At 38.0% G+C, this 14,452-nt stretch overlaps 2 protein-coding genes across 3 annotated transcripts in view; both read left to right on the top strand.

The window, feature by feature from the left end:
* Positions 1-1,597, top strand: part of PTPRR (protein tyrosine phosphatase receptor type R) — a 240,307-nt gene extending 238,710 nt beyond the window's left edge. Inside the window, exon 14 of the mRNA XM_045872961.3 lies at positions 406-1,597. Coding sequence (XP_045728917.2) covers positions 406-499 — 94 coding nt within the window. The 3' untranslated portion in view covers positions 500-1,597. The remainder of the gene's footprint in view (positions 1-405) is intronic.
* Positions 1,598-2,441: 844 nt separating this feature from the next.
* Positions 2,442-14,452, top strand: part of PTPRB (protein tyrosine phosphatase receptor type B) — a 114,688-nt gene continuing 102,677 nt past the window's right edge. For both annotated transcript variants that reach the window (XR_008505942.2, XM_045872962.3), the window contains exons 1-3: positions 2,442-2,600; positions 3,847-4,239; positions 13,783-14,039. Coding sequence is in view for 1 of the 2 variants with exons in the window: in XM_045872962.3 (XP_045728918.1) it covers positions 2,546-2,600; positions 3,847-4,239; positions 13,783-14,039 (705 nt within the window). In the remaining variant the exon portion in view is untranslated. The remainder of the gene's footprint in view (positions 2,601-3,846; positions 4,240-13,782; positions 14,040-14,452) is intronic.

Genomic DNA, 14,452 nt, shown 5'->3' on the forward strand with positions numbered 1-14,452 from the left:
ATAACATTAAAACCATAAAATACTTAAAGACCATTTTAAGACAATGTGTGTAAGAATTTCACAGCTAAGAATTGGTATAGGAGGGATTTCAACTCTGACAGCCTGGGTGGTTCCAAAGTCTAAGTATTTAACCAATAGGCAGTCCCGCCTCCCCAGTAATGGTATGTAGGTGGAATTAATCAAGTGTCTAGTGATTACCGGGCACTGTGTTAATGCCTTTCTATACATTAGCATATTAGGCTCACCAGTGGGGTCATTTGGACACAGGTAAGAGGCATCACAAAAGAATCAGCAAGTCAACTGTTCTGTGTCTTTGGCATAGTACCTAGCTTGGATGAGATCTCTGTGACTTAAGACTGCAGACTGTAAGCACTAAGAAGTTATTGTATTATCTCTTCCTTGTAGGGGTGGAATGGTCCAAACCAGCGAGCAGTATGAATTTGTGCATCATGCTCTGTGCCTGTATGAGAGCAGACTCTCGGCCGAAACTGTCCAGTGATTCTCTGAAGATTGACCAGACCATCCAGCTCTAGGGGTAGTTAACCAATTACCCACCTGAGGCTTCTAGAAGGAGCTTCCTGCAGTGGAAGGAAAGAGAAGTCCTGAGGCCAAGCTGTGGCACGGATTGTGGAAGATGGCGACAATGACGGATCGCCAGCGCCTTGTGTATATGAATGCATTTGTAAGCATCCCCGAAATTATTCGGAAGGTCCTATGCTGATGGAGGTAGAATAGATTTCTCACACCGCTGAGGATTTTGTTTTGTCCGTATTGACTATCTGCCACACAGAATGTATGTTACAAAATCCTTGGTGACATATGTCATCAGATAACAACTGGAAGAGCTGCTGAGGAAATTATTATTGTGTGTTTAGATGCTTTAATGTTTGCAAAACCTGTCTTGTGAATGGATTGTCAGCTGTTAAACTGTTCCTGTTTTAAGTGCTATTACCTTTCTCAGTTACCAGAATCTTGCCGTTAAGGTCGCAAGTGATTGATAATAGATTTTTAACAAATAAGTCCTTGTTTTTGGAAAAAAAAAATCAAAAGCAGTACTATTTTATATGGAAATGTGTCTTGATAATATTACCTATTAAATGTGTATTTATCAGTACCTCCTGTCAATCAATTACAGAGCACAATGGTTGTCACTGGATGTATATGTATTTACTCTCTATTATTGTGCATAGAGGTGGTTTCTGCTCCAGAACTCCCAGCCACTGTATTTCTACATTGTGAGTCATTTTACTTTAAAAGGGAAAAACATATTTGTAGCAACTATAATGTATCCAGAATTTTAAATACCTGTCTCTCTTTTACTAAGAAGGAATTTTTGAATATTCTGTCTACCTAGAGTCTCTCGCCCCCAAAAAAGGCAGATGCCTTTCGGAATGAAGTAACCTGTCCCATTTCCAGAAGTTCTTCAAAAGGATGCTGCCATGGATATTCTTAAATTTCTGAAAGGTTTTAATCCTCAAGAGACAAATAAAGTTAAAAAAATGCACTCAGCAAACACTAGATGTTCTGCTCAAATATGAATTTTTAATGCAGCTATGTTGACTTTGTTTCATACTGCCAATAAACTACTCTTAATACTAAGTAATTTTTTTTTAAAGATTTTATTTATTTATTTGACAGAGAGAGAGACACACACAGCGAGAGGGGGAACACAAGCAGGGGGAGTGGGAGAGGGAGAAGCAGGCTTCCCGCTGAGCAGGGAGCCCGATGCGGGGCTCGATGCGGGGCTCGATGCGGGGCTCGATGCGGGGCTCGAAGCGGGGCTCGATCCCAGGACCCTGGGATCATGACCTGAGCTGAAGGCAGACGCTTAAAGACTGAGCCACCCAGGCGCCCCTCTTAATACTAAGTATTGAGTAAAGCATCTACTTTTTTTCCTATTGGAAAGAAGCTATTATCTTTTGGGGGAAGCCTGACGTAGGTAATGAGATGGGTTTAATTTTAGTCTCCGCCTCTCCCCAGTGGAGATAACTATCTCACAAAGTAATATTGTCATCACTTAAGGGATAATGATCTAGAAGTGCCATCATTATGTGGTTTTCCGCAATAGACTTCCAGCATATCATTACACAAACAGTACATGTTTATGTCTTTATATGACTTGTCATAGACCCTCATAAATTACAAGGCTTGTGTTTATTCAGCAGAATCAACATCACCTGAAGAGATGTAATGTTTTAGGAACATTCAATTACCTAAGATTACAATTCCTTTCTTCCCTCTTGAGGTTAAGAACTCGTCCTGTGCCACAGGGATGCAGGAGAAAACTTAGAAGTTTTATTCTACTCCTGGAGGCCAGAATTTTTTCTCCGTAAAAAAGGAGAGGTAATCATAATCCCTTCTTTCTAAGGAAACAGACAGAAGGACACTGGTGTAAAACTTCCCCAAACAATTCAATAGGAGGAAGTGCTCGTCACTGACTTTTTCCCCCACCATGAAGGCACATTTCCTTCCTAGCCTTTGCTTCTCTTATCTGGGAGATTTTTTTCCCCCCCCAAGCGAAGCATGAACAGTTGTTAAGTGGAAAATGGAGGCTGAATTTTACATGGCGATTCTTACCTGCTGGATCTTTGGGAATTCAGGTGAGTGGGCTTGCCTCTCTCTTGCGGTGTTTCTCCACCAGCCAGCAGAGGAGTCTCTGTCCTTTGAAAAGTGTCTGAACTCGGCAGAAATGGAGCCAGGTCTTCATGGCAGTTTAACCAAAGACGATGAGGAGGGAGAATTAAAGGAGCCAGCTATGTCCACACCGTTGAGATTTCTCTCTAAAAGAAAATAAATGGCCTCCTCATGTCCTCCAAATGCCTTGGGCAGCTCCTGAAATGGCATCTTTACACCACAGAGTGAAGCACCTTGAGGAGAAATTTTGATTATTGTGTAACAGTCTGTGGCATTCTCCATGTTTCTTCCCTTATCAGGTTATAGGTTTGTTTTTTGTGTGTGTTAAAGAAAGTCTAAGGAGCTATAAATACAGGGGTGAAGAACTGTGGTGTGTTTTATTTGGAAGGAAGGTCTGAATATTTTCATGAAAGAGCTGAGCAAATTAGGCAAAAGTTCAGAAAATGGTTTCTGAGTCTGAATATTTCACTTTTTAATACCGATGTTTAACAATTGAATGTTTGATTTTTTTTTATGTCAAGAAATGCTGATATTTTTTAGTCTATTACTTATTGAGGGATTGTTGTAGATATTGTCACAATATAGAGAAATGCTTCTCTCCAGGACTGTAAGAAATGGTGTTTGTGATCATCATTACCTCCATTGGTTGCTAATAGCTAAGAAGGTTTAGATGGGTGGGCAAATTTGTTTTGTTTTGTTTTTGGATAAATACATCCAATTTTTAAACATGTATTCAAACTATGCAATTTGTATACAAATACTACAGTGGTAACTTAAGAATTGGAAAAGAGGGGCTTTTTTAGAATGGGGGATGGTAATGAGATAGAAAGAGTTAAAATAGTTAGAAAGGGAATGAGGTTTTTCATAACTTCAGCATATTTAACTAATTGGGTTCAAATATCACACCATATTTTTTGGATGGTTTTGTGTCTTTCCCAAGTTTCCCTTCATCATTTCAGTGGGAGTGTGTTTTCTTCCCTGAGCCATGGGAAAGTAAAAGAAAAGGAGCAAAGTATGACATTTTGACACTGTTAGCCTTGGGATTTTAAATTACATGCGTTGACTCTGGGAATATTCACTCAAAACGATAGCAATAGCAAAAGATAAGTAAGCCTCATATTGTCACTTGGCTGATTTGTGGGTGGGTTATTTTGTTTTCTGATGGGCCTTCTAATTTGCTACATAGTACTTTATGAGTATCTCATCTTCCAGAGGGGTTTCAGATCGTCCATGTCCATAAACAAGAGTGCCTTTCCAAAAATAAGAGAGTGGTCGTGGGTTTGTGTGATGGGACCAGCCAGAACCAGCAGTGGATGTGGACTGAGGATGGAAAACTCCTTCATGTTAAATCTGCTCTGTGCCTGGGCATCTCCAATTCTCGTGGTCCTTCCCTATCAGCTATCTCTACCCACTGCTCCCAGGCACCCCGATGGACTTGCCATGAGCAGGAAGGGTTCCTTGAGGTGGAAAATACCTCTCTCTTTCTCAAGAAACAAGGCTCCAAGGTAGTGGTCAAGAAGGACAGGAAATACCTCCATAGCTGGATGAAAATAGATATCAACCAGGAGGGAAAACCAGTGAATGGAAGCCTCTGCTTAAAAAAAGGTGAGCTTTCCTTTTCAGAATTGATTCTGAACGTTCTTCGGCTCCATGTTATGTTATGTTTGTTTGTTTCACATTAAAGGGATGTCTGCTTACCTCAACACAATGTCTATGGGAGATTGATAAGCTATTGGAAATGGATTGTGTGGCTCCTACTGATGTGGAAAACTTCATTATTCTCATTAAATAAGCCCAACATCTTTCCTTATACCTCTTACTTTACCTTCCCTTCTTTCCTTGCTGCTTTTATTAAACAAATATTTCTTGGGTTTCTCTTTTGTACCATATTGTAGGCACTTTGGTTAGATACCATTCAATGTAGCAATATAAATCAGGCATATGTAATGACTAAAGCCAATGATCAGGAAATTGTTAATTTTGCTGATGTAGACACTTCTATTCTCTGATTAGGAGGAACTAGTAGATCATCAGAATGGTGTTTGAGAAGACTGGAAAGATGGGAAAATACATTGCACCTTTGCAAATCTCTTGTACTAATGTTTAGAGGTACAAGAGGTACCTTTTGAAATGGTAAGAACCAATGTGTAGCCACAGGGTTTTCTAACTTGTTGACCGTTGATGGATATAATCTAGATGACAGGTACAAGTAAAAACTTGCATACAAGTGCAGAAATTCCTGGTGCAGCACCCAATTCAGTCCTGTGCTAGGGATTTTTTTTGTGGATACAGCTTAATTTTCTTTTTTCTAAAGATTTTATTTATTTATCTGAGAGAGAGTGAGAGAGAGAGAGTGCGCACAAGCAAGGGGAGGGGCAGAGCGAGAGGGAGAAGCAGACTTCCCGCTGAACAGGGAGCCTGACTTGGGCCTTGATCCCAGGACCCTGAGATAATGACCTAAGCCGAAGTCAAGAGTCTGACACTTAACCGACTGAGCACCCTTAATTTTCTATTTTACTTAATCATTTTATTGCTTATTTACTCCTGTAGTAGAGATTTGCCTTAGGAAGTCATGCAAGATAAAACTAATAGAATCGGGGCGCCTGGGTGGCTCAGTTGGTTAAGCAACTGCCTTCGGCTCAGGTCATGATCCTGGAGTCCCGGGATCAAGTCCCGCATCGGGCTCCCTGCTCAGCGGGGGGTCTGCTTCTCCCTCTGACCCTCCCCCATCTCATGCTCTCTCTCTCTCTCATTCTCTCTATCAAATAAATAAATAAATAAAATCTTAAAAAAAAAAACTAATAGAATCATTATATATTAGGTACAAGCAGACCTTACAAATCACTGGAGATATTATCTAGAAATGAGGCCCATCATTGAAGAGACTGAAATTTACCAAGGTCAAGTGAATTATCCCAGACTAATTGGTGGCAGAGGTCTAACTGGAACCCAAATTTCTTAACTCCTTGTCCAGTATACATTCCATCATACAGTGTTTTCCAAATGCTTAACCACAGAATTTTGCCCAACTGACTACATAAGAATCACCTGGGGGAGGGAAGGAACTCATTGCCATCATTTCTTCTCTCCTACCACCTTCAAGATTCAGTTTCAAGAAATTTGGGCTAATACCTGATTTTTTTTAAAAAATTTGATCCATAACCCCATTTGGGGGTCAGCATTCACTGTACTTTTACATCTTTTTATTAGGTGTTTATTTTTGAGGCTTATATGAGTCTTTTCACCATGCTGATCCTTGGACAGTTTTCTGTCACTCATTCATTTCATAAATGAAATAAGTATTTAATTAGATGCTAGTTGAATGCAATGGCTCTTCTACAATAGAAGTTGACTATATAGTCCTGAGCTTATAAAACTTCTATGAGAATAAGATAAAAACTATAAAAGTCAGTTAGAAAATTCAACTTTATCAGAGAATATACAGCACATAACACCAATTTGTACATTTCCTATAGTTCATTGAGTGAGGCCTGTCCTAAACAATACAGAAACATTATAAATATTCCTGTTGTACCATTAAACATAAGAAGTAAGTTTCTTTCCCAGCCCCCAATAGAACCTTATTTAGCAGAAAGTTTCACTGGAACTTTTAAAAAGTAGATATGGATCAGCAAAGAGTTATTCAAGATAGAAGATAATTAATGGAAAAAGTGATTTCCTTTGGCCTTCATGCAGAACACGTCCAATGATGGACTTTACTTCAAAAGTAAGTGGATGAAATAGACCATTTACAGTTAACCTCTGAACATGCTGTATCCAAAACATGTCCAACAATGTGGGCTGGAAGAAAAATGGACTTCTAGAAAAAAGCAGAATGAAAATTTGCACAATTGTGGTACAAAAAAAAAATCTTGTATTTGAATACCCATGTATAATACATAGTTTGTTTTAACACAATTATAAGCTTACAGATGTTTTTCTGGTCTATGTCAAACTTACCACTGATTAAAGATACTGAATGATATGAGTTGACCCATAGCACGAAAGCTCATTGATTAGCTAGAGAACCCATTATGAAAAATTAAATGGCATTCAGATGTTTGCAATGAATGACTCCAAGTTTCCTTTTTTAAAGCGTTGATAACTAAATATCATAATCTGGTAGCACAATTATATATATTGTTGTTGGGCTCTCTGCTCAGTGGGGAGCCTGCTTCTCCCTCTCCCTCTAACCCCTCCCCTGCCAGTGCTGTCTCTCTCTCTCACTCTCTATCTCAAATGAATAAATAAAATCTTGAAAAAAAAGAAAAATCAACATTTTATAACCAATTTATAAAATTAGACCTTTATAGTTATTATTCTGAGTCATAAGAGCAATAATAAAAACATCATCTCCAAAATGCTAACATAACTGGCTAAAAATTGAAAAAATGCATTCTCTCCCTATATTCTTTTGTCAATCAGGTGTCAGATATCCAGCTCTTTGGAAACAATTTTACCTTTAGCAATGTGTCAATAAAACAAAAAGGTAACTGATAGACTCAATTTTTCCTCAGACGTATTCGTGTTACATTGTACAGCTACGTCTTTAGAGTCATTGTATTAAGAATATAATTTTTAGAAATCCCTTGTATATAATTTCAGAATCTTATTCTATAAATTAACACAAACCAGTTATCAATAATGCGAAAAGAATAAGGAAAAAAAACAAATTCTGTTCTATTCAATAATAATGCAATTTTACATGATCACACATTTAGTTTTTTAAAAAAGATTATTGCTTTAGGAATAAAAATGCATTCTGAGGTCCAAATCTCTAATTGACAAACTCTTTAAACATAGTAATTGTAGATCTTCTAGATGAAGGGTATAAAATTCCAGCCATCACTTTTCCAAAGGATGCCAAGTCTCCCTACTTATAAACAGTTAGATGGCTATCTACAATAATTACTTTTGGGGCACCTGGGTGGCTTAGTCGGTTAAACGTCAGACTCTTGATTTCAGCTCAGGTCATAATCTCAGGGTCCTGAGATGGAGCCCCAAGTTGGGCTCTGTGCTCAGGGGGAGTCTGCTTGTCTCCCTCTCCCTCTGCCCTTCCCCCTGAACTCTCTCTCTCAAATAACTAAATAAATCTTTTTAAAAAAATAAATAAAATAGTTACTTTCACTCAGGTGTTTCGTATTGTAGGGAGAAGTAACATTGTATGTAGGATGTTGGCTAACCAATCAGCACTTACTTAGCATTTACTATAGATTCACTCATTCAGGAAAATTTTTGCAGACATATTTTCAAATGTCCCTAACATGACTGAGCTAGTGAAATCACTTAAAGAGATTTCGCTGCTGAAGTAAAAACCATTTTGCTGCCAGACTTGTGGTAACTGCTGATTAAAGTAATTGTTTAATTGTAGTTATGTGGGTGAGGGAATAAAATGCATAAGCGCTGTAATAGGTAAGCAATCCTGTATACTCTTGGGAGAAAGGGTTTTAATAGAAGCTGTTTCCTTTAGTGATTGGTGAGAATGCTTGTAAATACAGAGAGCTTAAGGGGGAAAACGAAACAAAACAAAACACAGTGACTTTTGTACATACAAACCCTACTTTGACCAAATTGGCTGTCATAGGGTTAGGGTTTGTTTTCTCCTTACATGATTATAGAAACATAGGCCTTGCTATTGACCTTTGATTTATGTGATCATTGGAAATCATATGATCATTGATTACTGATAGATGGTCTATGTGATCATTGAAAAATATCTAGCACAGCATCCAGAGCCCCTCAACCATTTTCAGCCTGTGACATGTCAGTGAATTCATCAGGGCACACCCATGGCTACATCTGACTTTCATGAGCCCCGAGCTCTTATGTCTTTGTGGGGCCCTCCCTTCCCCCCAAAATAAAGTAATCAATTAAATAATTTAATAGATTTTCATGGGCCTCCAAATCCTCATTTTTTCCTATTGTGTGGGAAAAAAAAATATTAAACAAACATTTTCTTTGACTCTGAAAGTTCTTTTTTTTTTTTAATTTTTAAGGAAATTAAATGATTTTGTAGGCCTTATAATCTCATGGGCCCTAGGCACTGTGCCTATTGTGGGCACACCAAGTAATTCACGCACTCTCCATCTCCCTTTTTCCTGACCCTAGTAAAGTAGCACCTGCTTCAGCATCCCTCTCCCACACCCTGATAGTGATGAATTTAAAAGCCATTCTTCCTCCTCTAGGCAGCCTAGTTTCCTTCTACCCACCATCTAATATACATACACGTCCCAAAAGAAAACATGGGATACACCAGGCACATCTTCCTAATGCAACTCCTAGTATAGTAGTTGAGTAATAATTGGCTTTGTTTTTTTTTTTTTTTATGTTACTGGCTCTTAAAAGGTACTGTTTTAATTAGTTTTTCATTTATTTTTTTTTTTTACTATGCTCTGCTTTGATGTTTTCCTATGCCTTGTCAACTTCCATTTGTTAATTTTACTTTCTTTACTTCTAATCTTGGATCTTTTTTAAGTCTGTAAAGTATTTTTTGAATATTCTAATAGCCAATGAAATTCTAATGACTTCTGATTTATTTGTTATGTCTCCCACTGTTTGCAAATTCTCTGTCTTTGGTATCTCTTCACAAACTTTTCACCTCCTGGTTTACTTTCTCAAATTTAAATATGTACCCTTTTTTTTTTATGTACCCTTTATTTTATTGATGACATTTTCTGAAATGTTATTCTTTTTACCATTTCTAGAAATTATTTAGACTATTATAATTCACATCCCCCTCCTTTTTTTTTTTTTTTTGTGAGTAAAGCGATAGAAGTTTATTAAGTGAAGATACAGAAAAAGCTCTCAAGAGTGAAAGGGGTCCCTACAGGTTTGCCAACAAGGGCCTTTAAGATTGGTCTTTTATAGAAAGCTAACCAGGGAACTTAAATCCTTTTAACATCTCTATTGATAACATCTTCAATGGCTTACTTCCTTTTTAGGGTCTGGTTATTCTTTTTTTTAATTTTTTTTTATTTTATTTTTAAAGATTTTATTTATTTATCTGACAGAGAGAGACACAGTGAGGGAGGGAACACAAGCAGGGGGAGTGGGAGAGGGAGAAGCAGGCTTCCCGCATAGCAGGGAGCCCGATGCGGGGCTGGATCCCAGGACACTGGGATCATGACCTGAGCCGAAGGCAGACGCTTAACGACTGAGCCACCCAGGCGCCCCAATCTTATATATTAAATTCACCAATCGTGAACCTTTAGAAACCTTAAGCTAGGGTCTGGTTATTCTTTGTTGGTCACAGGTGATTATTATAAAGACACCCAGACCACATGCCTAGAGCAATCTTCTTTAATATATTTAATGTATAATATATAAACATAAATCATCCTTTTTCTAAGGTAACTTCTGTTTCATTGGTTATATCTTTTCCACATTATTTCCCCGCTTTTAAAAGGCATATTATATTTGGCATCTTCCTACAGAAAAGCAAGTCCCAATATAGTTGAAATTTTCTATCTCCAAAATGTGTTCTGTTCAAGTTATTCTGTTTTCAACATGCTTGAAAGTTATTCGTATCATTTAAGGGAGGGGAATTAACAAATTGTGTATTTTTATTATCGTTATACAAAAATCACATTTCTATTATTGATCATATCTGAGCTAATTCATAGACTAACTGATAAACTATGTGTTGTGTTTTAAAAATATATTTTCAAAATATGGTCTTGGTATGGTACTGTCATTGCAAATCATCTTATAGATGAGCTCTTTACAACTTACGTGCTAAAATCTATTAAATTGGACCCGGGATGGTGTCTCTTATCTTGAATTGTGTTCTAAGAGGAATTATGTATAATGTGGAAACAATGTGGTAGCAATGGTACAATAAAGCTTTTTAAAAATAGCTTCAACATATTGTTCCATTGTGTAAGAACTTTTCCTTGCATGTGTCAAAACACATCTTGCTCTTTCATGAACTGTAAAATGTATATACCCTTTTAAAGAACATCAGAAGAATTTGTAGATACCAAAACATCCAAAGATCTACTATTTTTAATATAATTTCATAGCACCCATTTCAACAGAGTTCAGGAGATGAAAAGATTAATGTATTTTGATTGCCTTATATATTTCTGTAATGGATTTTCTCTCCTCCCATTTACTTTAAAATCCTTCAATACCCATGTAAAGAATGATTAGAATTCAGTTTGGCTCATATTGTGTATATGGATAAAACCTTATAGTTAGAGATATATTACAATCACTAAGAAACTTAGACCTGCAGGTGCTGGTTCCCACACCAAATCTCTTAGTGAAGGGCCAAGACTTCAGTATTCTAAGAAGCTCCAAAGGGGATTCTGATGCCTACCAGAGTTTGCAGACCACTGCTTTAAAATGCACAAAATTTGGAAATTGAATGTTAAGACTGAAGTTTCTTTCCTGCTTCTTAAATAGCACAAGTTAAAAACACAGTCACAAAATGAAGGGGTACTGGCCTTGGATATTCTCTAGATTCTTCCTTTGGAAAAAAGGTAGTGGCCTAAAAAGGAAAATGGACTTGTTTCATTTGGAGTGTTTTAAAAATACATTTAGAAGGTTAATTAAAGACAATCACAGAAGACTGACATTTTTTCCATAAGATGTTCCAAAGCTACATGTAATGGTAATAAGCTATGTTATTCACAGAAGAAATTTTTAAGAGTGTTTTGATCATTTATTTAATTTTGGGAGAGTCCTGATTCATCCATTGAATTAATCATGTAAGTTGACTAATAAAAAAAAGTTCTTAGGATAAGAACTTACCAACTGCTCCTTAGTGAAGAAGAGTAAGCATAGGTTGACATGCTAAGACACATAATTACATGCTACATATTTGGAAGCTTGTTTTTGTCCTAACCCATCATTAAATTTTTTTTTGAGGGTCTGAAAGCTAAAATCGTCATAAGTGGTAGTCAACTCAGAGGGTCAGCATTAGCCAAAGCTCAAAATAACCAAAATACTAATCGCCACATACAGAAATGTTTATATCCCAACAACAGGCAAATGTCTGCTTGAAGGAACATTCTAGCACCTAATTCAATTAAGACTGGAAAATTAAGACTGCTTCTTAGAGTTTATCATAAAAGAATATTGCTAATAGAACAAGTGGGTTTGTCATGTAGAAAACATCCCAGGGATAAATAAATCTGGTCTATGTTCAGAGTGGAGACGTGGGCACAGTAACAGTGGGGGCGGCACAAGATTCAGAAGGAAAAAACAAACAGAAACTAGTGGGAATGTCCAAAAATCTATCAAAGTCTAGGTCTAGTAGATGTACAGGTAGGGTTGTCAGGTATAATGCAGAACCTTTGATTACATTTGCATTTCAGATAAGTTACAATTTTTCAGTATACGTATATTCCCAATATAATATGTCATATGTAACATAACCTTTGCAATATTGTATATTTGAGATATGCTAACTGAATTATGAATTATGAATTCTTTATCAGAAACTCCAATTTAACTGGGCATCATGTATTTTTATTTGCTAAGTCTGGCAACCCCCCCGTACAGGGTTTGCATGACCTTCCACATCTCAAGGGAAGGATGCTTGATAGTCACGATTACTTCATGAAATTTAAGAGACTAAAGAAGCTTTAAGAGAACTGCTGATGTTCACATCTTACTAAATTTTAAAAATACTTTTTCTGTTTTTATCCTGTTTTTGTGCCTTATCCCCCTCTTCTTTATACTCACATAAAATACGTCAGTTGAAATTGGAATGGAAATAAATGAGATTCAAAAGAGGGCTCAATAAGGTGGACCGGAACAGGGGAAAGGCCAACATCAATAGCCTCTTCAGGGGACTTTCACCAGTACATAGTTGTTGCTTAAGAAATGGCTGTGGGGCGCCTGGGTGGCACAGTTGGTTAAGCATCTGACTCTTGGTTTCAGCTCAGGTCATGATCTCAGGATCTTGGGATCGAGCCCCGGGTCAGCTCTGCGCTCAGGGCAGAGTCGGCTTGCAATTCTCTCTTTCCCTCTCTCTCTGCCCCTCCCCTCTGCTCTCTCGCTCTCTTTCTAAAATAAATAAATAAATCTTGAAAAAAAAAAAAGAAGAAATAGTTGGTTGAATGAACCACTAAAGGAGTGGTGAAAAATAAAATCTTTTGTCTGCCAGTTTGTAAACCAGAAACTTTTCAAAGTTATAGTTATCTAATTGGGCAAGATTCTATGTCCCAGGAAACCCTGACATATGATGGAGTTGATAGAAGCATCTAAACATACCACGTCAGCCCCTAATTTACAGACCTTTCCAATGCTTCATATTATACAATTGTTCTCTAGGTCTTGTTACACAAAGTGTGGTCCGAAGACCATCAGCACCAGCAGGGGCATCTCCTGGGGGCCTGTGAGGAGGTCGGGCTCTGACGATCTTCACTGAATCAAAATTCGCATAGTTAGCAAGATTCCCAACAGACGGAGAGCACGTTTTAAAATTATGGCTAGGTGAACCTAATTCATAAATCAATTATTTTTAGGTATGGACAATTCAGCCTTGCAAAGTAAAGCTATAAATTAACCGCACCAGCTCATAAGCTTTAAATCACCTGACTGTCCTTCCAGCAGATAGGGAGCTTAGAAACTACAACCATCCCAGGATCTGGTACTCACACAGTTTACACTGTGGTAAGAGAAAGTCATTGCTTTCCTGGGAATCATCAGTCTTCATGACGAAGTTAGGTAAGTTGTTAGCTGTGATTCTCAACCTGGTATTTTGTTTAATGACCCTTTTGAGAAGTTGAATGAAAGCTCTGAAAGTTCCCCACAGAAAAAAAAGTATACATGGACATATATTCAGGACTTGGCAGGAAGTTTTTCAAGATTCACAGACCCCCTGAAGCCAATTTCGTGACTCCCTCAATGCTCATAGAATAAATTTAATTCTGTCTTCTACACAGAGCTGGGGATTTGTGGGAGCAGTTTCCACAACTCCCCTGACCCTATGATATCAATAGATGGATAAAGGATGGGTGGCTTGAACAGGGCAAATTGGCATTGTCACACTCCAAGACCCTTGATTTTTCATATAACTGAAACTCATCCACATGCCTGTTATGAAAAATGTCTTCTTTTTTAAAGTTGAATTGCTTTTATGTGAAGAATCCACAAAACATGAAGGTAATTTTAGCAACTGTCCTTTCTTTACCTCAGCTGTCCTGGGAGCAGAAGTTTCAGTGAGGAGCACTAGAAACACGGCTCCGCCCCAAATCCCCACTACTTTAAATGCACTTCCATATAGCCTGGAACACCTTATTAGGAACACCACAGAAGCCTTCACCAGAAGTACAACAGAACACTCCAGCCACAACAGCAGACAGAGGCAGCACCCCGATCTGCAGATGACTGGAATTACAGAGACACCTTGGGTCCCCTGGACTATTCGGCCCTTCTCCAGCACCACGGAACAGGTAAGGGGAGAATGGGTGTGGAGGGTGACTTAGAAGGGTCTCAGAAAGCCCGTTGCTTGAACAGATTCCCTCTGCTGGCAATGCCATTACTCAATGGGTGATTAGGTCCTCTGTGTCCTGGCTGCTAACAATGCATGAATGCATTTTGCATGATGAAAAAAATCTTCGAGATAGTACTAAAAGTTCTACATCTTTATAAGGTAAAGATAATTAGGCTGCGATGTCAAAACCACACTCCTGCAGGTTGGCCACAGTTCTGAACCAAAGTCAGGGTTCACAGTCTTAGGCATCACCTAAAAACAGGAAATAGAAATTGACATCAGTACCTTGCAAATTCCCCTGCATCTATGTCACAGTCGTTTCTGCTCATAAGAGAGTGGTCTCTTTGTGACTCTTCACAAAGCAATGGAAGG

The sequence above is a fragment of the Mirounga angustirostris genome, unplaced genomic scaffold (genome assembly GCF_029215605.1).
Source record: "Mirounga angustirostris isolate CCGP_5_RB_7025 unplaced genomic scaffold, mMirAng1.0.hap1 SCAF_5, whole genome shotgun sequence".
In the NCBI taxonomy this organism is placed as follows: Eukaryota; Metazoa; Chordata; class Mammalia; order Carnivora; family Phocidae; genus Mirounga; species Mirounga angustirostris.